Below are 23834 nucleotides of genomic sequence, written 5' to 3' on the forward strand. Positions count from 1 at the left end.
TATATATATATATTTTTTTTTTTTTTTTTTCAAGACAGAGTTTTGCTCTGGTCACCCAGGCAGGAGTGCAATGGTGCAATCTCAGCTCACTGCAACCTCTGCCTCCGGGGTTCAAGTGATTCTCCTGCCTCAGCCTCCCGAAGTAGCTGGGATTACAGGTGCCTGCCACCACGCCTAGCTAATTATTTGTGTTTTTAGTAAAGACAGGATTTCACTGTGTCGTCCAGGCTGGTCTTGAACTCCTGACCTTAGGTGATCCACCTGCCTCGGCCTCCCAAAGTGCTGGGATTACAGGTGTGAGCCACCGTGCCCGGCCATGTGTTTGTCTTACCAGTGTTATCCCTCTTTGTCTTTCTGAAGGGTCAGATGAGTGTATCCAGCAGAGCATGCTGGAAAGGAGAGGGGAGGGGATCTCTTAGTCAGGAGTCATCAGGCCAGGCTGCCTGAAGGAGGAGTTTTTCTGCCCTGGGCAGGACTTTCTCCACTGCCTCAGTCATGGGAGGGTTCTAGGGTGTGGGTGCCCTCTCCCTTCAGAATCAGTTGGTAGGTATCCACATCTTCCTGACAGTGCTGTGGCCACCTGGAATTGTTCATTCCTCACGCATTTCCACACCCTGCCTGTGGGGTTAAAGACACTGGCCAGGTCAGGCGCGGTGGCTCATGCCTGTAATCCCAGCACTTTAGGAGGCCAAGGCGGGCGGATCACGAGGTCAGGAGATCGAGACCATCCTGGCTAACACGGTGAAACCCCATCTCTACTAAAAACGCAAAAATTATCCAGGCGTGATGCCGGGCGCCTGTAGTCCCAGGTACTCGTGGGGCTGAGGCAGGAGAATCGTGTGAACCCTGCAGGCAGAGCTTGCAGTGAGCCGAGATGGCACCACTGCACTCCAGCCTGGGTAACAGAGCAAGACTCTGTCTCAAAAAAAAAAAAAAAAAAAAAAAGGCTTTGGCCAACCCTGCTGGTCTAAGGGAATGAGGCTGTCTGTGTATAAGAACTTTTGGGTTCCTCACCATTTGGCTCAGCTGGTGGTGACAGTTCATTGGTTCATCCAGTAAAGATTGAAGATGGTTCTGTTAGGACTTGTGTGAGACATCATGAACCCACAGTGACCAAGAGCAGTGCGGTCCCCATCCCCAGCCATGGGCAACTGAGAGAGGGCCAGGGGAAAGGAGGCCTGACAGGGGCTCCGGCGTAGTTGTCCATGAGGGAGCCACGCCCCCAGTCAGGTTCAGCTGGCCTCTGCGTACTCTCTCAGCCGCCGTGGCACAGCTGAGAACCAAAGCAGGGTACTTTCTGTCCTCACAGATCTGTCCAGGGGGCACAAAGGGTGCTCAGGGTTAACTGAGCAGGATGGGGGTGGGGAGGTGCTTTCAAAGCAGAGGTAACAGCCGGTGTGAGGTCCCAGGGGCAGGGGCAGGGGCAAGCCTGGGGAGCAGATGGGCACCAGGCTGTGGAGGCCAAGGCCCGAGGACGCCACTGCAGGATTGGAAGGGGTTTCTTAGGATGCCATGATCAGATCTGCATGTCACAAGATAACGTCAGCTGCTGTGGAAAGGGGGAGAGGGTGGAAATGGGGCACCACCTGGCAGCTGCTGTCTCACCTGGGGAAATCTGGTGGCAGCTTAGATGCTGGTGGCGCCTCTGGAGATGGAGAGACATGGAGGCCCTGGAGGAAGATGTAGGAGGTGGCCTCCGCAGGACTTGGGTTGCGTGACTGCCGCGAGGGGGTTAGGGTGGGGTGGGGGCGCTGTGCCTGATGTTTCTGTGGTTTCTGGCACTGGCAACCTGAGAGACAGTGGGACGTTTGTTGGCACTGAGTGCACTTGCAGAAGCTGTCAGTGGGGTCTAAGCCTTTTGACCTCAAGGGGCCTGTGAGCTGTCCATGGGAGAGTAACCGCCTGAGAGGCGTTTGTGAGTCCACAGGATGCCGCTGGCGGATGTCTTCCATGGCAGGGCTCTAACTCATGCTGTTTGCTCAACAAATACTCCCCGAACGCTGGTTTCACACCAGGCTCTGAGCCAAAGGTGGTAAAGACGGAAAAACAGAGCCTTTCCCTCAGCGAGCTCTCTGAGTACAGGGGAGACAGACACAAGGTCATATTTATCTGCCATAACATCACTGGGGCGAGGGAGCCTGGGGGCAGGGTTCCAGGAGGAGGTGGTTCTTGAGCTGAGACTCGAATGACAAGGGCAGCCAAGCAGCGGAAGGCCTGCCAGGCAAGGGGTCCTCTTAGGTACTGTCCTTGGTCAGACCAGTTGCTGCAGCTGAAGGCCAGCCCTGCCTCCTGCAAGGGAGGACAGGCAGTGACAGTCAGGAAGGCCCAGGCTCTGGCCGAGGCCCAGGATGCCACTGGGCACTGAGCTCTGTCCTTAGCTCATGGCATCCCTCAGCCCTACTTCCCAAGTGATCCCTCCATTGCCCTCTGAGGACTCAACATCAGCCCTGGAGCCGAAGCGCCTCCCCAGCCCGAGCTGCTCCAAGAGGCAGCCACATCGTGGCCATGACCCTAGGTGGGACGTGGGATTGTTCTGTTCCCAATACGTATCTGGTCATCCCCTAGCAGTAACGGTGGGGGTGCTGGATCTGGGAGGCCCCTGCAAGAGAGAGAGAGAAAAAGCACCCTCAGGTGGGCTGTTGAGTTTGGGCTGGGGGAAGAGGCACCCACCCGCTGCACCCTTTTCCCTGCAGGTCTGGCTCCCAGCCATGAAGGCCAAGGGGCTGGAGATCTCGGGCACCTTCACCCGCCAGGTGGGCTCCATCTCCATGGACCTGCAGCTGACCAACAAGGCCTTGCAGGTCATGACCGACTTTGCCATCCAGTTCAACCGCAACAGGTGAGCTCCCTGAGGCCAACTCACCTCTCAAGGGGAGGCCTGAGAGAATCCAACTTGGAATCTGTTCTGGGGACTGCAGGCAGGGGTGGGGCCGCATGGGGGAGGGCAGTGCCCCTTTTCTGGAGGATGTTCCCCACAACCCCTTGGGCCAAAACTCCCTGAAGCACTGGGTTTTGTTTGTTTCTTTTCTTTTGGAGATAGAGTCTCGCTCTGTCACACAGGCTGGAGTGCAGTGGTGCCGTCTCAGCTCACTGCGGCCTCCACCTCCCAGGTTCAAGCAATTCTCCTGTCTCAGCCTCCCAAGTAGCTGGGATTACAGGTGTCTGCCACCATGCCTGGCTAATTTTTTGTATTTTTAGTAGAGGTGGGGTTTCACCATGTTGCCCAGGCTGGTCTCGAACTCCTGAGCTCAGGCAATCCGCCCACCTCGACCTCCCCAAGTGCTGGGATTATAGGTGTAAGCCACCGTGCTCAGCCAAGCAGTGGGATTTCTACCCCCAAGTAGAATATGGACTCCAAAGTACCAGGCAGAGTGGGGAGGGATGTCTTTCGTTTGCGTTTTTATTTTTTATTTTTTGAGATGGCCTCGGTGTATTTATTGCCCAGGCTGGTCTTGAACCCTTGGGCTCAAGCGATCCTCCTGCCTCAGCCTCCTGGGTCACTGGGACTACAGGTGCACGATACTACACCTGGCCCCCCTTATTTTTGCCTCCACTGTCCAAAGAAGTGTTTTACAGACAGAAACGCCCTGCTCCAGCTGAAGAGCCCACCTCTGGCAAACACCCCACATAGGAGGGGCCTATCTTAGGGACCAGCTCCCAGAAGGCTGGTGGGGAGTGGGCCTGTCTGCCAGCCTCTCCATTGTGGCAGAGGATTAAAGTATCAGATGGGGCCTCTGGGAGTGGTAGCTGCTCCAGGCCCCTCCCCACCGGGTCCCCTACACTGGGTGTCAGTGGGAAGGTTGCCTGTCTGGCACTGTCATGGACCCGGCCAGTGAAGCTAGGGCTCCCCTGGGGACCCCTGGCAGCCCCTCCTGATGATTCTTCTTCCTGAGCATGCTCATGATGAGCAAACTGAGCCTCTAAGAAGTTGACTGAAGGGGCTGCTTCCCCAGGGAAGCCTGGAGGCCAGTAGGTCCTGACTCTTGGGCAGACCGGGACTGGGGGTGACTCTGCCACTTACCCTCATGTGACCCTGGAGGTCACAGAAGTGCACCAGGCTCCTAGAGGTGGTTCCAATGGTTGCCTCTAGCAAACTTACTGTATGCTGCATGCTTCCTGGGCACCAGGCCCTGTGCCACCGGCTTTGGGAGTATTGTCTCGCTTGAGGTACTTGATGGCCCAGCAAAGTCACTGCCATCACCCCTTTTTAGTAGGTAATGACACCTGGGCTCCTTGGACAGCTCACACAGCGGGCAGTAGTGGAGCTCCCAGGAAATCCTGGTGTGCTAAGCCACCAAGCGGGCCTGGGGTTCCCCAAATGGTCTCCCTCTGTGTCCCAGGCAGGCTGATGGGTCAGACAGCTCAAACTCTCATTCTCAGCAGTGCCAGTCACTCTGTGGGGTCTGACACAAGCCTGCTCCTCCCTGAGACGGTGTCCTCATCTAGAGGATGGAAAGAGGTGTACCTGGCCCTGTTTTTATGAGGCTGGAACGCGTGTAATGTCGAATCTGTAGCCCCGGTATACTGAGCCCTCGGTTTGTGCCCCCAGTCCCATGCCCTATGACTTATCTTCCAAGAGCCTGCAGCTCTTGGCTCACACTCAAGAGGATCTTCCATTTGCCACTGTGCTGCTTTGCAGAGAAGCAGGGCTTTCCTGAATCTCTCTGTGGCCACTGTGTGTCCTGGCCAGTTCTGGCCAAGAGAGTAAAATCTAGCGTCTTGCTTGGGATGGTCAGATCCCTTCTGGGAGTTGAGGATTGGCAGCAAAGACTTGAGCAGTCCCAGAGTTTTCAAGGTAGAAGCAGCTTATACTCCAGGCTGCTGGCATTAGACAGAGCTCCTTGAGGGCAGGACAGGGCAAGGCCTGCTTACCTGGGCCCACCAGTGCCTGGCCCAGAGGAGAAGAACAGAGCTGGGCTTTAGGCCTGCAGCCAGGCTGGGGCAGAGCAACTGGCCTGGGGCTCTTTGTTTCTGTCCACATGGTCATCTGGAGGAGGGAGACCAGGAGCCCATCCTGTCCAGGGTCCAGAGCATGGGTAGGCTGGTACTGTGAGAGGCTCCCTGCCAACCACAGCCCCAGCTCCCGAGCCAGAGGAGCTCACCTGTCCCGCATCAGCACCTGCTCCCCTTGCCATGCCTGTGGGGCTTCTCTCTCCCCAGCTTTGGCCTGGCCCCCGCCGCCCCCCTCCAGGTCCACGCACCACTCAGCCCCAACCAGACAGTGGAAATCTCCCTGCCTCTCAGCACGGTGGGCTCGGTCATGAAGATGGAGCCTCTGAACAACCTCCAGGTGGGTTCTGGGGAGGGCAGGCACCCCAGTCCTTACACACCCACCAGCTGGGCCCCACTGGGGTCAGCAGTGGGTTGTGTCTGCAGAGTCATGCTCTTAGCTTTTGGGGAGGCCCAGTCAGGGAACAAAGGGGTGTGTTTACCAGGGAAGGCCCTGGGAGAGAATCTGCTCAGCGATGCCCTTCCTGGGGCCTCAGAGGTGGCGTCAAGGCCCAGAGACTGACCGGGGACCCCCTTGTGCCTAGGTGGCTGTGAAGAACAATATCGATGTCTTCTACTTCAGCACCTTGTACCCACTGCACATACTCTTTGTGGAGGATGGGAAGATGGGTGAGTCATGAGGGAGCCCTCTGGGGTGCCTGAAATGGGACTGTGGCTTGGGAACCTGGCCAAGATAGTGCCTTTACCAAGGCCCTGATGGACTGCCTTACCTACAAATGGAATCGGGGAGTCGCTTCCTCCCTGCAGGCCTGGAGTGAGGAGTATACCCAGGATCCCCAGGCCTTAGTGGCCAGTTCTGGTCTGGCAGGTGGGCTGTGCCACATGGAACTCACCCCACTCCCAGGCTCTCCTGCTCGCTCCTCAGCCTTGTCCCACAGGCTGCAGAGAGCCCAGGTCATGCCCCACGCCTGGTAACCCCCCGCTCTGTGTCCTTGCTGGAACCCCCAAGAAGGGTGTTGATCACAGCACACAGATGGCCTGCACCCGGCCCCTGGCTGCGTGGAGCCCTTGGCCCATGTCATCTCTTGCTTGCCACAGAAGCCCTGCATGGGAGGCTGTGCCTTATAAGCAGGCTGCTCACCGAGGAGGAGGAAGGTGTGTGGGGGTGGGGAGGGGAGATTTGAGGCCTGGAGGCAGGAAACCAGGGTCATTTGGAAGCAGCACTGGGGCCTCCGTCACAGAGCGGAGGGTGTGCTCAGGGAAGCAGGAGGGCTGTGTAGCAGCTAGTGCCTGTCGTCAGCTTTCAGGTGGCACAGTAAAGGCCAGACCCATTTCCTGCTGAGCTGCAGAGAGCCCGTAGGTTTATGAGGGGCCCCCCTCTCATCCCCCCCGCTCACCCTGCAGACCGGCAGATGTTCCTGGCCACATGGAAGGATATTCCCAATGAGAATGAGGCCCAGTTCCAGATCAGAGACTGCCCCCTCAATGCAGGTGAGGACTCCGAGCACATGACCCCAGCCCCTCACCTGTACCCAGGCCCCGCACTGACTGGGGTCTCCCACGGCCATGTGACCCCACAGAAGCTGCGAGCAGCAAGCTGCAGAGCAGCAACATCTTCACTGTCGCCAAGAGGAACGTGGAGGGCCAGGACATGCTCTACCAGTCCCTGAAGCTGACCAACGGCATCTGGGTGCTGGCGGAGCTGCGGGTCCAGCCGGGCAACCCCAGCTGCACGGTGAGAGCCCCGGCACCCACCCTGCGGCCTTGGAGCCTCCCCTTCGTCCCATGCCAGGGCGTGGTTCTGGTGGAGGACGCGGTCCAAGCATCCCTTCGAGCCTGGCTTGAACCAGAATCAGTTCGGTCCCTGAAAAGGACCTTTCTAGAAAGCTTTCACATCCACCCCGTCGGGTTACCCAGATAAGACACCAATTGGGTCTCGGAACAGTGAGTTGGACTAGAAGATTTATAAAATTGGGCCCTGTGAGGTGGTGAAGTTGGTTTGGCACCCCTGACTGGGAAGTGGCATTGCTAAGCATAGGCCCTAGCCCTGTCCTGTGAGTGCCTGCATGCCCAGCTGGGAGGACGTTGGTTCCCAGGAGCCCTAACTTCCCAGCCTTTGAGGTAGACCTGTCAGGGGATGGCTTCCCTGGGGCACATAGTTGTCCTGGAGGTCTGCGCCACTGTTCCAGGGCCCTGGACAGCCCCAAGCTCTGCTTCTCCCCCGCACCCCTGAGTCTCTGGCAGGCATGGCCCTCCAGACACTGCACCTCCTGGGCCCTGCTGCCAGCGCTGGTCGGTGGGGGGCTGTGGCGTGGCTTCGGTGGTGGTAACTTCCGTCTCCCTGTGTTTGGTTGCTGCATGTCACCTTCCCTGCTGGTGCCCGTGGTGCAGGACTTAGAGGTTAGCAGATCGCTTTCTCTTTCTCCATCCACCCTCCCCAGCCTTGTCTCCTGTCCTGGCCCCCATGCACCCCATGTTTCCTGTCTGCACTCATCTCTTGGCCTCACCTCACCTGGCAGGCTCTAGCCAGGTGGCCCTGATTGAGGTGCTGACACCCCACTTCCACACATTCACAGTGTGCACAGAGCCCTTCCTAGGACCTGGACGGCCCGTGGGCTGCTGCTGACCTGCGAAACTCCATTGTTCCCACTTCCTAACTGTGCCCTGCGGAACCAGTGCTTTAGAGTGGATGGGTGGGGACTCCTCTCTCCTCTGCCTGTGATCTCAATCTCAGGCCCCAGAGCGGAGGCAAAGTCTCTACCGTGCCTGCTTCCTACGTAGGAAACCAGGAATGAGCCCAGCACCCCTCCAGACTCCCTCCCAGCCCTCCCACACCGCCTCGGGATTTTCTGTCAGGCTTCAGTCCTGAGGACCCCAGACCTTCAGGGACTCTGGGGGGGCCGGGCAGCCCTCAGGGTGGGGGCCTCCGGCTCGTGACTCACACTGCTTGCCAGCAGGGCTCTGGGGACTGGGCTGACAGCAGGTGCGTGGGCTGCAAGTATATTTGGTCCACACCCGGCTGGCTGCGATGGCCGCCCCCTCTGCTTTACCTCACATCTGTGCCAGGCGCAGCTGCCGCCAGGCTGTGTGCACGCCACGCTATCCCATTGGTTCCTGCTCTCTTCCCCACCCCTTTCCTTCCTGAGAGGAACTCCAGGGATGAGTGCTCTTTCCCCCAACCCCTCTCTCCCCTGCAGCTGTCCCTGAAGTGTCGAGCGCCAGAGGTGTCTCAGCACGTGTACCAGGCCTACGAGACCATCCTCAAGAACTGAGGCCCCGGCCAGCGCCCGCCCCAGCCTTCTGCCCGCCCCATCGAGGAGGCCCCTGGGGGTGGCAGCACATCTTCCTCCTCGCAGGAGGGACCAGGCAGGGCTCCTGGCCACCCCGTGGGCTCTGTGGTCCTGATGGCAGCACCCGATCCCTGGGGTAGGGCACCACCCCCTCCTGGGGTGAGAGCACAGGACACTCCCGTGCTCCGGGACACCCCTGCTCCTGTGGCTGTGACATGGGGTTAGGTGAGGAGGGGACCAAAGGAAACAGAGCCAGAGCAGCCACAGAAGCTGTGCCTGAAGGGTGAGCATGGAGCTTGCCCCACCGGCTCACAGCCCCGGCAGCCCCTGGCTCCTTGGAATCTCGGGTTGGTGTTAAAGGGCCCCCCACTGCCACCTCTCATGGGATGGACCCTGCCAACCTGGCCTGGGTGTGCAGGTAGGCGTCCCTTTGGTACCAGGAGAGCTGCTTGCCTTAGGCCTGGGGCTCAAGGAGCTGTAGGTGCCAGCAAAGGGGCAGAGCTGGGTTGGGAGGAGCCCAGGGCCTGCACTGCCCCCTTGCAGCCACCTGGCTGGTGCCCTGCAGCTGTGCCAGTTGGGCCACAGCCTCCCGAGTGCTGACCCGCATGGTCAAGACCAGGCAGAAGCTCCCAGAGCCCCTGTCTTGGGCTCCCACCCTACTGGCAGCTGCACTGTCCCCCACTCCCCACTTCTGCCCCAAGGATGGTCTGTGATACATTCCTCAGTGTCACCTCTGAGCCCAGGCCTCCTGCAACAGAGACAAGGCCGAGGAATGGGGCTGGGCGAGCGGGTGCGCCTCCTGTTTGGGTTTCTTTGGGGTTTCTCTTCTCTGTAGTGTCTGCTGCCCTCCTCCTGGCCTCCCAGGTTTCAGTTGTGTCTGACAGAGCATTAGGTTTTCCTGTTACTGCTGTTTAATAATAAAGAAAGTTCGGCTTTTGGCAATCACGGACACTTTTTTCCCCTCCACCAAATGTCAGGATTGAAAGCTGCCTCCATGTGGTTGGGGATGGTTTTCTGACCCTACAGTAACTAGATCTAATATATATATCATCAGAAAATGTATATTGTATGTTTACTCTTATTTTCAGAAAGAGAAAGTGAATAAAAATGATGACATCAAGTGTGTCCCCAGCCAGTGTGTCAGGCCCAAGGCTCTTCTGGGCAGGAGTCCCGGGCTGCAGGGACCCCAGGGTCAAAGGCTCCAGTGGTGTGTGCGGCAGCACTCTGAGGACAGCGCCTTCCCTCCATCCTATCCTTGGCAAATTGACTGCTGCAGCCTGCTGTCCCTGGCCCCTCTCCTGCCATTGATCCCACCTCCCACGGAGCTGACGCTGTCTCGCCTTGTGATGCTGGCCAGAAGGCTGGGCTCCCGTTGTGGTTTTCCCCAGCTCCCTGTCATCTGGGAGGCTCCGGGGGGCGTGGGAGATCCCCTGATCGGGGCGGTGGTGGGAGAGGGGGTGGGCATGTGGACAAGGCCAGCCGCCACCGAGGGCACCTTGTATGGCCCCAATCCTGGCACTGGCCTAGCTCCCAGGTAAGGGTGGCCAGACCCTAGGCAGGGCTTCGTCAGCTGAGCTGCCTCCTGGCTGGTGGGCCTCAGCCTGCTTCTGAGGGAGGAGCAGCCCAGGTTCCCCTCAGCCTGTTTCAGCCCCAGCCGCTCCCTCGTGTTCTGTCTGTACTTAGCTCCCCACACGCTGCCAGCCTCACACACACCGCTGCCTTCCTGGCTGCCGGAAACTGGGCTATACAGCCTGCCCTCTTACAGGGCATCACAGGAGCATCTGGCCCTCCACTGCCCCACCTCTGACCTCTGTGGTGTCACTGTGCTGCCCTGGGGACCCCAGGGTCAAGGGCTTGAGTTGCATGCCCAGCTGTGGCCCCTCCACAGAGTCCAGAACCAACCAAGGTCCTTGACTGCACAACCCTAGTTCTTGCCTCGCCTGAGAGTCTCTGCCCAAATGCAGCTGGAGTCCCTGCCCTGCCATGGAACTAGAGGTTGGTGAGCCCTTAATGAGAGGGACTGTCACCCTGCCATGTCACCTGCCTCCTCTGAGCTCAACACCTGGAAACACTGCCTGGGAAGCAGCTGCATGGGCCGCCACACCCATGGCCTGCCAGCTCAGCCATTCAGGGGGCTCAGCACTTCACCTCCCCACCCCTCCATCGCAAGGTCTGAAGAGGGCAAGTGTGGGATTGCTGTCCCCACTGGAGGCCCAGGACAAGCCACCTGGGTGAGGAGAGCTGGCGAGAAAGGAGGACCATCCCTAGACACCTGTGTTTGAATGAGTCTGCTCAAGCCTCAGGTGATCGTGAGCGGTGCCTCACCAGTTGGGGCCCTCTTTCACCCCACAGTGCTCAGCATAAGGGAACCCAGCATACACTGCAGCGGCTTAGTCTGCACGCGGGGAAACTGAGGCAGGGCCGTCATGCTCCCAGTCCCCCACACTACTGCATCAGGAGAACAGACACACAGGATGCTCCTTTGGGGCCCGGCCTTTAGGAAGAGTGCTTTAGGGCATAGCCAGTCTGTACCCTTCAGCTTCCCTGTCCCTCCCTCACCTCTGAGGGTCATCACAGGCCGCCTCCCTCCTGCTCATGTAGCACTTCCTACTCCTGACGCACTCAGGCCTCCCTGCCTTGCCTCTTGGAGGCCTTGGCATCTGGCAGTTTAGGGAACTTCCCTGGCTTTTCTTGAGAAGATTCCCCAGCATCTTGAACCTTCCCAGCCAATCACGAAATCCAACAGCAACCAGTTATTTCTGGAGGGTCCAACACATACCCGAGGGCTGATGGATTCCCCTGTGCAACAGACACTGCCAAGGCTGTCACGGGACCTGGTTTTACATTGTTTAATCTTCAGCTAGTGGTTTGTGTTTGTTTTTATGGAGCGAGTCATTCAGGACCATGGTGAGTGAGGTCAGCCAGACAGAGAATAAAGTTCCCCCTCCCACTCCATCCTCAGTCCTTAGTTTTCCTCCCTTAAAGGCAGACATTGTTGCTAGATTTCGATTTTCATCCAGGGATATTCTGCACATGTGTATAAGCAAATCCATGTAGAGATCTACTAAACGAATGATGGCCTACCTAGGCACGGCTAGCACATCCCTTCTCTGACCTGACAGTCCTTTCTGAAGCTCTTTCCCCATCTTTAGGAGCAGACCACCTCAGACTTCCTTGTGTGAGTGGACCACCATTAGCCAGTCCCTGCTGTGGGGCATTCAGGCTGTTTCTGCACCCTAAGCAATGCTGCAGTGAGTACCTCCCACATAACACCCTCTGCATGGGCAGGGACGTAGCTATAGGATCCAGCCCCGGAACTGCTGAACTAGAGGGTATACCCAAGATGCATTTTCTATTTTTGTTCTTGTTTTGAAAAGGTAACACATTCACATGGTTCGAAATCCAGAAGACAAAATAGATGTAAAAAATCTACCCCTTTCCCTCATTTTCCTCCCCAAAGGAAACCAATGTCATCCAAAGAGACTCAGCTTTGCCTAATGTGGATTTTTTCCCTTCTTATGTAGAAATGGTAGCACAGAATACATGTTGGGCTTATATAGCAGAGGTTTTTCCACTATTAACCCATTACAGAGAGTGTCCTCATGCCTTTTTTTTTTTTTTTCATTTTTTCATTTTTATTTCTTTTTTGAGATGGAGTCTCACTCTGTCGCCCAGGCTGGCGTTCAATGGCATGATCTCCGCTCACTGCAACCTCCGCCTCCCAGACTCAAGCGATTCTCCTGCCTGAGCCTCCCAAGTAGCTGGGATTACAGGCACCTGCCACCACGCCCAGCTAATTTTTGTATTTTTAGTAGAGACAGAGTTTCGCCATGTTGGCCAGGCTGGTCTCGAACTCCTGACCTCAGGTGATCCGACCGCCTCTGCCTCCTAAAGTTCTGAGATTACAGGCATGAGCCACCATGCCCGGCCGCCTTTTTTTTGTTTGTTTTTTTTTTGAGACACAATCTTGCTCTGTCACCCAGGCTGGAGTGCAGTGGTGCAATCTCGGCTCACTGCAACCTCCGCCTCCCAGGCCCATGTAATTCTCATGCCTCAGCCTACCGAGTAGCTGGGATTACAGGAGCACACCACCACACCCAGCTAATTATTTTTTTAATTTTTATTAGCCATGGGGTTTCACCATGTTGGCCAGGCTGGTCTCGAACTCCCGACCTCAGGTGATCTGCCTGCCTCAGCCTCCCAAATTGTTTGGATTACAGGCGTGCCACTGCGCTTGGCCTTTTTTCTCTTTTTCTTTTCTTTTCCTTTTTTTTTTTTTTTTTTTTGAGACAGGGTCTCAAAAAAATCCAGTCTCTTGCTCAGGCTGGAGTGCACTGGTGTGATCACGGCTCACTCACTGCAGTCTTAACCTTCCAGGCTCAAGTGATCCTCCCACCTCAGCCTCCAGAGTAGCTGGGACTACAAGTGCGCACCACCACACCCAGCAAATTTTTGTATTTTTTTGTAGACAGGGTCTTGCTATGTTGCCCAGGCTGGTCTCAAACTCCCGGGCTCAATAACCTGCCTGCCTCAGCTTCCCAAAGGGCTGGGATTATAGACGTGAGCCATCGCGCCTGGCCCTTTCCGTGTTTTCAGTGTGTCTCTTTGCATGTGTTTTTAAGCCACTTGTATGTCCCTTTCTGTGAGCTATCTTCACATTTTCTGCCATTTTTTTATCTGATTATTGACCTTTTTCTTACTGATTTACCATTATTCCTCCCTATTTTGTTACTGCTTTTTACTTTTCCATGCTGAAATTGGGCTTTTTAAGATGTAATTTTCTTTTAATTTTTTCTTTCTAGTACTTGTCTGCTCTTCATTTTTGCATTTCAATCCTGTTCCATCTGGGCTTTCTGTAGGAATGAGGTAGGGATCCAACTTCCCCTTTTCCCCAGATGGTTCCCCACTTGTCTCCATGCCATTTACTGAATAATTCATCTTTTCCCCACAGATTTGAAATGCCATTTTTATCATATTCTAAATTTCCACATATATTTGGGTGTTTTTCTGGACTCTGTTCTATACCAGATAATTTGTCTATTCAGGTTTTGATAACTTTTATTTTATTTTATTCATTTATTATTATTTATTATTATTTTTTTTTTTTTTTTGAGGCGGAAGTCTCGCTCTGTTTGCCCAGTGCTGGAGTGCAGTGGCCGGGATCTCAGCTCACTGCAAGGCTCCGCCTCCCGGGTTTATGCCATTTCTCCTGCCTCAGCCTCCGAGTTAGCTGGAACTACAGGCGCCCGCCCACCATCGCCCGGCTAGTTTTTGTATTTTTAGTACGAGACGGGTTTCACCGTGTTGCCAGGATGTCTCGTTCCTGACCTCGTGGATCCGCCCGTCTCGGCCTCCCAAAGTGCTGGGATTACAGGCTTGAGCCACCGCGCCCGGCCTCATTTATTATTTTTGAGACAGGGTCTCACTCCTTTCACCCAGGCTGTTGTGCAATGGCGTGGTCTGAGCTCACTACAACTTCCACCTCCCAGGCTCAAGTGATCCTCCTGCCTCAGCCACCCAAGTAGCTGGAACTACAGGTGAGAGCTACCACACCTGACTAATTTTTGTGGTTTTTGTAGAGATAGGCTTTCCCCACATGGCCCAGGCTGGTCTCGAACTCCTGAGCTCAAGTGATCCACCCTCCTCAGCCTCCCGAAGTGGTGGGATTACAGGCATGAGCCACCATGCCCAACCATTTTTTTATTTTTTGAGTCAGGGTCTCACTCTGTCACCCAGGCTGGAGTGCAGTGGCACGATCATAGCTCACTGCAGCCTCGAACACCTGGGCTCCAGCAATCCTCCTGCTTCAGCCTCTCAAGTCATTGGGATTACAGGTATGAGCCACAGCTCCCAGCCATGTTTTGATAACTTCTTGTACCCTCTTATTCCCATTTCATTCTATTTGAACTTTACAACTAGTTTGTCTTTAAAAAAAAATTGATCATATTATTTGGATCACATCAAATGTTTACATTAATTTATGGAGAATGACCTTCTTGTAATGATGTCAATAACAATATTGGCTCTTTATATGTAAAGAACAGGAGTAGATGCTTTCCCATTGATTCAGGTTTTCTTTTATGTCTCTGTAATATTTTTTCTTCGTGTAAAATTCTTTTTTTTTTTTTGAGATGGAGCCTCCCTTTGTCGCCAGGCTGGAGTGCAGTGGCATGATCTCGGCTCACTGCAACCTCCGACTCCCTGGTTCAAGCGATTCTCCTGCCTCAGCCCCCCAAGTAGCTGGGATTACAGGCACACGCCACTACGCCCAGCCAATTTTTGTATTTTTAGTAGAGACGGGGTTTCACCATATTGGCCAGGCTGGTCTCAAACTCCTGACCTCAAGTGATCTGCCCGCCTCAGCCTCCCAAACTGCTGGGATTACAGGCGTGAGCCACCATGCCTGGCCGCCTGTTTCGTTTTTTTTTTATTCGTGTTTCACTAGTTTTCCACTCACGTCCTCCTGCTGTTCCAGAATCCCACATTCCACGTGGGACTCATGTCTCCTATCTGTGAGAATTTCTCAGATATTCTTGGTGTTTCATGACCTTGACTGTTTCAAGGAGTCCTGCTTGGGCGTTCTGTAGAAGGTCCCTCAGTTTGGCTTTGTCAGGTGTTTTTCTCGTGATCAGCCTGGGATTATGGTTTTTTTAGAAAAAATACCACACAGGTGCCTTTCCCTTCGCATCATAATCAGGGTGACATTCTATCGACATTTCTTGTCACCTCACGTTTGCCTGGATCACCTGGCCAAGGTAATGTTTGCATGTTTGTAGTTTTCTCTACTGTGAGTTACTTTTCCCTCTCTTTTTTATTTTATTTATTTTTTAAGACAGGGTCTCATTCTGTCCTCCAGGCTGGAGTGCAGAGGTCCTCACTGCAGCCTTGACCTCTGGAGCTCAATTGATCCTCCCACCTCAGCCTCCCAAGTAGCTGGGACTACAGTCACACACCACCACACCTGGCTAATTTTGTTCATTATCATCATTTTTTTATTTTTAGTAGAGAGGAGGTCTCACTATGTCGCCCAGGCTGGTACTGAACTGGGCTCAAGTGATTCACCAGCCTTGGCCTCCCAAAGTGTTGGGATTACAGGCATGAGCCACCGTGCCCGGCCATCCTCCTTTCTGTATTCTTTGGAAGCAAATAAGTAAATGCAGCTTACACTTTGGAAAGTGGGGTGGGGGAGTAGCTACATGAAAGTGTTTGGAATTCTTCTTTAAGGAAGACTTGTTTATTCTCAGACGTTATTTTTTTTCCCTGGGAGCAAGCAAGCTGAATGATCACATTTTATTTATTTATTCAGTCATTTATATCAGTTTGGACTCATGGATATTTATTTTATAATCTGAGCTTAATCCCATATAACATTATTTACTTTGTTGCTTGAATTGCTGCAGATTTGGCCACTGGGAGCTCCTTCTGGAAGGTTCCTATGTCCTTGTGACATACCACCATCCTCGTTTTTGGGCACTTCCTTCCTTTCTGCCACCATAAGTTGCTCCAGGATCATCTTGTACTGGTCCTGCCCCATCCCTAGAAGCAGTCATCTCTCCAAGGAGCCTGGTTCCTTTCACTGGAGAACAGTATTAGAAACCAAGAGTGGCCAGGCCGGGTGCGGTGGCTCACGCCTGTAATCCCAGCACTTTGGGAGGCCGAGGTGGGTGGATCACGTGAGGTCAGGAGTTTGAGACCAGCCTGGCCAACATGGTGAAACCCTGTCTCTACTAAAAATACAAAAGTTAGCCAGGTGTGGTGGCACACACCTGTAATCCCAGCTACTGGGGAGGCTGAGGCAGGAGAATTGCTTGAGCCCAGGAGGCAGAGGTTGCAGTGAGCCGAGATCATGCCAAAGCACTCTAGTCTGGCTGACAGAGCAAGAGACTCTGTCTCAAAAACAAAACAAAACAAAAATCAGCAGGGTGTGGTGGCAGGCACTTGTAGTCCCAGCTACTCAGGAAGCTGCGACAGGAGAATTGCTTCAACCCAGAGGCCAAGGTTTCAGTGAGCTGAGATCACGCCACTGCACTCTAACCTGGGCAACAGGGTGAGTCTCCATCTCAAAAAAAAATAAGAAAAAAGAAACCAAGAGCAGCCGGGCGTGGTGACTCACACCTGTAATCCCAGCACTTTGGGAGGCCCAGGCAGACTGATTGCTTGAGCCCAGGAGTTTGAGACGGGCAAAACCCTGTTTCTACAAAGAAATGCAAAAATTTAGCCAGGTGTGGTGGTGTGTGCCTGTGGTCCCAGCTACTCAGGGAGGATAAGGTGGGAGGATTGCTTGAGCCCTGGAAGTCAAGGCTGCAGTGAGCCATGTTTGTGCCTCTGCATTCCAGCCTGGACGACAGAATGAGACCCTGTTTCAAAAATAAATAAATAAATAATAAAAAGAAAAAAAACAGGAGCTAGATGCTGGATGTATTCATGCCACTGGGTGTCACTTCTTCCAGGCCCTCAGCTGACATAGCTAGAAAATATATGTGTGTCTCTTTACCCACGTATACACACATATGCCTCCATTATGTTTTGTATTTGTAGCCATTTACATATAAAAATGGAAGTTTATATGTACAAATTTTATCTCCCCAAACTTAACCGGTTGTCTTGGTTTTTCTCTTTGTATCATCTCATTGCATCCTACAGCTCAGTGAAGTCTGGAAAATTAATATTCCCTTCACAGAGAAAGAAGCTGAGAAGAAGAGGTAGTTTTTGGTTTTTTGTTTTTTGTTTTTTTGAGGTAGGGTCTTGCTCTGTCGCCCAGGCTGGTGTACAGTGGTATGATCATGGCTCACTGTAGCCTCGACCTCCAGGGCTCAAGTGATCCTTCCACCTCAGCTTCCAAGTAGCTGGGACCACGTGTGTGCACCACCACACCCAGCTAATTTATTCATATATATATATAAAATTTATTTATATTTATATTTATTTATTTTGAGATGGAGTCTCACCCTGTCACCCAAGCTGGAGTGCAGTGGTGTGATCTTGGCTCACTGCAACCTCCGCCTCCCGGGTTCAAGCGATTCTCCTGCCTCAGCCTCCAGAGTAGCTGGGACTACAGGCCCCTGCCATCATGCCTGGCTAATTTTTGTATTTTTAATAGAGATGGGGTTTTGCCATGTTGGCCAGGCTTGTCTCAAATGCCTGACCTCTTGATCCCCTGCCTCGGCCTCCCAAAATGCTGGGATTACAGGCACGAGCCGCTGCACCTGGCCAATTTTAAAAATTTTTTATAGAGATGGGGTCTCACTATGTTGCCCAGGCTGGTCTGGAACTCCTGGGCTCAAGCGATCCTCCCGCCTTGGCCTCCCCAAGGTGCTGGAATTACAGGTGTCAGACACTACCCCAGCCCGAGGTGCAGAGAATGTAAGTAACTTGCACAGATGACACAGTCCTGGAAGGAGGTTTCAAACCCAAGAGAAGAAACTTTCAGAGATTTGGAAGCCCGGCCCTGCCCAGCCTCCTTGTATCCTGATGGCTAGAAGACCAGCCCAGCCCTCAAGAGGCTGCCTGGCTGTGATCAGTGAGAGTCATCATGAGGATGTCCCCCCACTACACCCCCAAGCATGTGAGCTGTGGAGGATCCCATTTGTGGCTCCAGGTGAGTTACTGGTGGTGTGGAGCCATGATTCATGGGAAGGACAGACCATAATTAGTGGTCACTGGTGTGGCCCAGCAAAGGAGTCCAGAACACCCCCTGGGAGCTGGATGAAGTCTGGGGTGCCTGACTCCAGGGATGGACCGGAATCAGGCCCAGCTGGGAAGAAGCACATGGGTGAAGGCCAGGTGGCTGGTGTTAGGAGCCTGTGGGCAATGAACTGGAGAAAGTAGAATTTCCCACCTGGTGCCTGCCCCTGCCCAGCCCTCCCCACCATCTGTGGCTTGATCCTTTGGGGCTCAGTATAAGCCCCTCAACTGCTGCTGGGCTGGTGCTTCCGCTAGGCCTCCTCATCTCCCCAGGCCTGAACCAGCCCAGAGCGCCTGTCTTCACCTGTCCCTGCCTAGCTGCGTGTGTCTCTTTCTCCCCGCCACAGAGGGTAGGCAGGACCACCTTGGCCACTGTGTGCCTAGTGCCAGTCTCCTCTGCTGAAGGAGCAGATGCGTGCATGGTTGGCGGGTGGTCCCTGGAGCCCTGGATAGGGGCGTTCAGAGTGTGCCCGGGAGGCCCCTGGGGAATAGGGATTGGAGGGGGGCAGCAGGCAGAAGCCCCGCAGCCTTTCCTTGGGGAAGGAGTGAGGGGACTGATGAGAGAACCCTGAAATCCACATCCCAGGCAGACAGGCAGCTTGAGCCCCTCAGCCTGCTGGTCTTTGGGAAACCTGGCACAGGGCTGCACACTCCCATTAGGGTTCAGCTCAGCCGCTGTGGATGGGGGAGCTCCACGAGGCCTAGAGGCCTCCCCAAGCCCCTCCCCACAGGGGCTGAGTGGTCACTGGGGTTGAGCTCCAGTTGAGCACTTCCTGAGAACGCTCTGGGTCCAGATGAAGCCAGGCTTCTCAGAAAGCCGGACTCTGGAACCCAAGAGCCTGGGTTCCGGCCCCTGTGCTGCCATTTTCCAGCTGGGCAACTGTGGCCCAATCATGGCATCCCTGGGAGCGTCAGTGAGTGCGAGGCTGTGGGTCAGGCTTGGCACATCGCAGGCCCTTGATAAAGGGACACTGCTGCTAGGAACACTTCTGTGAGAGTCTTCTAGGGAACATGGTACGCTGTGGGGTTTACAGGGCTTCGTGGGAGCCTCAGGATGTTCCCAGTCCACAGTGCCCCTTCCCCTCGCCATCCAAAAACACATACTGGGAGCCAGAGATGCCTCACACACAGCTCTGTTTGCTGTGTCAGAAGGAGAAACAAGGAAGGTTTTCCAGAGAAAGAATACCCAGGGGTGGGCGGGAGTGCGCCTAGCATTGAGAAGAGCTTACAAAAGACTGTCCTAGCCAGGCACGGTGGCTCATGCCTGAAACCCCAGCACGTTGGGAGGCTGAGGCGGTTGGATCACCTGAGGTTAGCAGTTCGAGACCAGCCTGACCAATATGGTGAAACCCTGTCTCTACTAAAAAATACAAAAATTAGCCAGGGGTGGTGGTGTGTGCCTGTAGTCCCAGCTACTCTAGAGGCTGAGACAGGAGAATTGCTTGAACCCAGGGGGTTGAGGATGCAGTGAGCTATGATGACACCACTTCACTCCAACTTGGGTGACAGAGCAAGACCTTATCTCAAACAACAACAAAACGCAGAAGTCTGAAAAGTTACAATGTGAAAGAGGACATCAAATGAAAGGAAAAATCATGGTAGGAAAGATGAAGGCAGCAGTCCCCACTCACTGAGGTAGAAGACCTGGAACACTGGACAGAGGTGGTTCTGAGCGCCCTAGTGGCTGAGGAGAGGAGTGAAAGCAGACCCCAGCCCCTGATCCAGCATGAGAGGATGAAAGCACAGCCACTGTTCTGGAGACACTTTCTGGTTGTCATCATGGACAGGCTCCCTGGAGGATGTGCCTCCTCCCGCTTCAGGATTTAGCTCTTCTACTTCCCCTGGGCTGGGGTGGGTACATTGTCTGTGCTTTGACAGTCCCTAGATCTCATGTGTTCTAGAACCCTCTCTCCCAAAGCAGAACTTTTTTTTGTTGTTTTCTTTTTAAATCCATTTCAGCCTCCTGACAAGCAATAAGATATGGAATATTTGTTGAGGGGATGAATAAATGAACTCCTTAGTCAGTGCAGAGGTATCTATGCATTGCGGCCATTTCTTGAGCATTGTCACGTGCAGGTCAGAGATGTGGGAGCCCCACACAGCAGGGAGGAGAGCAGAGGCGGAGGATGGGGGGCTGGGCTAACCCAGGCTTTCCAAGCTGTGATGGGGCAGGAGCTTCTCCACTAGCTCCAGGAAGGGGGAACTTGGGCTCTGGGCGCCTGTTTTGAAGAGGTTGCACCCCTTTGAGGGGACCTACGGGTTGCAACTCACGCAGGAAACGTGACCTTATCAGTGAGGGCGGTGGAGTGGGCCAATTTCTGGATCTTTATCTATTTAGTCACCTCCAGCCTTGTTGGGACAGGGATCTGGGGCTAAGCTGCTGTGGTCTTGGCACCCTCTGTCCCCACTTCCCCTCGAGGATGGCCGTTTGAATATTGTCTAGTGTGGGCCATTTACCCCCGTGGGCAGGAGGAAGGTAGGAGGGACCTCAGAGGAGACTTCAAGGGCCCCCCCACTGCCCTTCTAACCTTGCAGATTCCCCTCTGGGGCCTGTTTCCTCCTCTCTCAACCAGCGATGCCAGGCCGAGACTCGGTTCGAGGATCACGTAGGTAATAGCTTCGTAAAGGGCCTGGCACATAGTAGGCTCTCAAGAAAAGGTCGGAGCCTCTTGAGGAGTCTGCCTGTGATGGATGCGGAGCACAGACCCAGCGCAGTGCGGCGATTCGCCCAAGGTCACACAGCCGCCCCCCCAATTCGGACCCCGGGCGGCCTGACTCCGGGGGCTGGGGCTTGTCGGGTGCCAGCGTGGGGGCGAGCAGTGTTTGGAAGAGCGGCCGCGGCCGTGGGTGGGAAGGGGCTTCTATTCTGGAGCGGGTGAGAGGAGCGGGACACGCGGAGGGGGTAAGAAAGGGGTGGGCTCTCTCCGGGATCTCTGTCCCCCAGTCACCTTCCTGCAACCCTTCCTGGGAGGGGCGTTCTGGGCGGTGGGGAAAGGTGGGCAGGGGCGGGCGGTTACCTCATCCGCCGCCTCCGGGAGGCCCCGCTCGCTGGCGCGCCGGCTTGGGCGGCGATTCAGGCGCGGTAAGCTGAGTGGAAGGACGGGGCACAGGGCTCCGGGAGGGCAGTGCTGCCCCCCGCGCCCCGCACGCGCTGCGGGACCCCGCGCTTGAAGGGGGCGGACTTCGGCCGCGGCGCGCGGGGGCGCCGGGGTGCGCCTGGGTTGGGCGTGCGGGGCGGAGGCGGGTGTCTGATCGCCGCTCCGGGTCTGCGCTCGGTGGGCCTCCCGGGCTTCGGCACGCCGCCCGAGCCGCTCGCGCGTCCGCCACCTGTCTGCCCACTCCCGTTGTCTGTCCGTCCTCCCGCCCGCCAGCTCCGGCCTCGGGGCCTGCCGCTCTCCGGTCTCGTGTGTTCCGGGGTCGACGAGACGGGGCCGAGGCGCACCGGGCAGGGCGCGCAGGGCGCACGGCCGGGGGGCGCACGGCGCGGCGCCGGTCCATGAGGCATTCCAGAGCGGAGAGCGGCAGCGCCGGCCGGCCATGGGGGGCAGCCTGCGGGTGGCCGTTCTAGGCGCCCCGGGCGTGGGCAAGACGGCCATCATCCGCCAGTTCCTGTTCGGTGACTACCCCGAGCGCCACCGGCCCACGGACGGGCCGCGCCTCTACCGACCCGCGGTGCTGCTCGACGGCGCCGTCTACGACTTAAGCATCCGCGACGGCGACGTCGCTGGCCCCGGCTCGAGCCCTGGGGGTCCGGAGGTAGCGGCTCGAGGAGCGAGCAGGAGCGTGTGACAGCGTGAGGGGTGTGCGTGCTCGGTGCACACGTGCGTGTCCGCGTGGAGGCCTCGGGCGCCTGGCTGTGCTCCGGGATGGAGGGATGTGTGTGCTTTCTGGGATACTTGCGTTTCAGCCCTTCCCGCCGACATGGAAACTCCCAAGCCCAGGCTGGAGACCGGGCGATTTTGCCCAGGGGCGTTCCCTTGCTCCTGTGAGCGCCTCCACCTTTGCCTGCCTTGGCTGGGGGGTGTGGAGCAGCTCATGGTGGTGCATAGCGGTGCCTTTCCGCGAGTGTGGTGTTTTGTGTTTGGGGCCTTGAGCAGAGCTACAATGGGAGAGACTGGGGTCAGGAGTAGGGGTGTATTTACTACGGAGGCTGGTGGAGGGGTTTATTCTCTGCCCCCTCATTCCTGTGCCCTGGAGCGAAGGCTCGTTTAGTAATTTGTGCAAAGTAAAGGACAGACCTCCGACCCTAGAGCAGTGAAGAAGAAAGCAGACAGGATTAAGCAGGGCTTCCTGGAGGGGGTGCCATTTGAGCTGAACCTGGAAGAACGAGTGAAGTTCTGAGTAAAGGGAGTGGCAAAAGCATAGCAGGTGGAAAGACCAGCAGGTGCTTACGCCAGGGATATAAACGGTTACAGCTGACAACGTGGGGGGCGTGGTGGACCACGGGGCTCCGGGCGGCCACGGGCTTTGGAATTAGTCTTAGAGGCAGTGGTAAGCACTGAAGGCATCTAGGGAGGAGAGTGGCCTGAGCCGAGTTGGGGAAAGCTGAAAAGAAGATTCTGGGTAAACAGAGGGAAGACCAAGGATGAAGGAGAGTGGCTGACAGGCTCCAGGCACGATTTGGAAAATTTTATCCTGGTGGTCATGAGGAGACAGGGCCCAGAAAACTTGGGGGAGGGGCGCAGAGATCTGGATGGGGGTGATGCTGGCCTGAGGATGAACTAGGTTTAGCGTCCAGGCCCCTGCAGAGGGTTCGAGAGCGGGAGAGTGGAAAAGAGGCTTCCGCAAACCCTGGCCTCCTGTCCCCAGGAGTGGCCAGACCCTAAGGACTGGAGCTTGCAGGACACGGACGCCTTCGTGCTCGTCTACGACATCTGCAGCCCGGACAGTTTCGACTACGTGAAGGCCCTGCGGCAGCGCATCGCGGAGATCAGGTGGGGGCGCGGCAGGTCTGGCGGTGGGGAGCCAGGGCAAATCTGGCCCGGTGTTTGCCTGAGGGGAGTGTGTAGGGTCTCCCAACGTCGTGGGCCGGGTCTTAGGCCTTCGCCCATGGGAAGGTCTTCGCTGTGTGTGCTCTTTTGCCCACATGGGCCTGGAGTTCGGTGGGAAGGGCCTCTGGCTGTAGGAAGGGAATGCGCCTGCGTGTGTATACCCACTGGGGGAATTCTCCGGCCGTGGGGTCCCCGGCACCGCGTCTCTCATCTCCATTCGGCCCCCAGGCCGGCGGGCGCGCCCGAAGCGCCCATCCTCGTGGTAGGCAACAAGCGAGACAGGCAGCGGCTGCGCTTCGGACCGCGGCGCGCGCTGGCCGCCCTGGTGCGCAGGGGCTGGCGCTGCGGCTACCTCGAGTGCTCGGCCAAGTACAACTGGCACGTGCTGCGTCTCTTCCGTGAGCTGCTGCGCTGCGCTCTGGTGCGCGCGCGCCCTGCACACCCGGCCCTGCGCCTGCAGGGGGCGTTGCATCCAGCGCGCTGCAGCCTCATGTGACCCGATTGGACAGTGCCATCCATGGGCCCCACCTTGTGACTGGGACAACCAGGGACCTGGATTGGACAGGATCGCCCAACTTCACTGGGACTGGACAGGGCAGTCTCCGCCCTGATTGGATGAGGCCTAACCGACGGGCCCCTTTTTGAACCTCATTGGACCCAACCAGGTCCCAAGCTCCATTGGAGATGACCAGTCCTTTCTGGGACCTCAGTGGGTCACAATCCCACTGGATGGAAAGGACTTGGCTATGAATTTGGAAACGCGAGGCCTGCTCCTGGAGCTTCACTGGACATATTCTTTGTGCCACTCCTATCGCAGGATAATAAACCGGAAAATAATTGAGTGCACCTGGGATTTCTGAGCTGGGCGGGATAACGCTTTAAGTCTAGAGGTCAGAGCTGCCAGGCTTGACCTCCAGGC

General features: G+C 55.8%; 2 protein-coding genes across 4 annotated transcripts in view; both read left to right on the plus strand.

Annotated features, from left to right (window-relative positions):
• The window catches only part of AP1B1 (adaptor related protein complex 1 subunit beta 1), a 62001-nt gene extending 52641 nt beyond the window's left edge, over positions 1 to 9360 (plus strand). The window contains 7 exon segments of the mRNA XM_017855611.1: positions 2694 to 2839; positions 5161 to 5290; positions 5535 to 5619; positions 6355 to 6441; positions 6531 to 6685; positions 7342 to 7350; positions 8148 to 9360. Coding sequence (XP_017711100.1) covers positions 2694 to 2839; positions 5161 to 5290; positions 5535 to 5619; positions 6355 to 6441; positions 6531 to 6685; positions 7342 to 7350; positions 8148 to 8222 — 687 coding nt within the window. The 3' untranslated portion in view covers positions 8223 to 9360.
• An 8134-nt stretch (positions 9361 to 17494) lies between these two features.
• Positions 17495 to 23754, plus strand: RASL10A (RAS like family 10 member A). 3 transcript variants are annotated; one of them, XM_017855538.1, is made up of 3 exons: positions 20936 to 21680; positions 22734 to 22858; positions 23144 to 23754. In XM_017855538.1, the coding sequence occupies exons 1-3, from the start codon at positions 21462 to 21464 to the stop codon at positions 23409 to 23411; spliced, it is 612 nt and encodes a 203-aa protein (XP_017711027.1). In that variant the 5' UTR covers positions 20936 to 21461; the 3' UTR covers positions 23412 to 23754. The 3 variants fall into 3 exon arrangements, with proteins under 3 accessions (XP_017711026.1, XP_017711027.1, XP_017711025.1); XM_017855537.1 differs by lacking the exon at positions 20936 to 21680 and adding an exon at positions 17495 to 17838 and having other exon boundaries at positions 22734 to 23754; XM_017855536.1 differs by having other exon boundaries at positions 20999 to 21680; positions 22734 to 23754.
• Positions 23755 to 23834: the final 80 nt, after the last annotated feature.

This window comes from Rhinopithecus bieti, unplaced genomic scaffold (assembly GCF_001698545.2).
Source record: "Rhinopithecus bieti isolate Rb0 unplaced genomic scaffold, ASM169854v2 scaffold_36959, whole genome shotgun sequence".
Lineage (NCBI taxonomy): Eukaryota > Metazoa > Chordata > Mammalia > Primates > Cercopithecidae > Rhinopithecus > Rhinopithecus bieti.

Bases quoted from the DNA above. Each gene is read 5' to 3' on its own strand.
- RASL10A (XM_017855536.1), top strand. From the start codon at position 21,462: ATGGGGGGCAGCCTGCGGGTGGCCGTTCTAGGCGCCCCGGGCGTGGGC. The intron at 21,681-22,733 runs GTAGCGGCTCGA...TCCTGTCCCCAG, and splicing joins CGAGCCCTGGGGGTCCGGAG to GAGTGGCCAGACCCTAAGGA.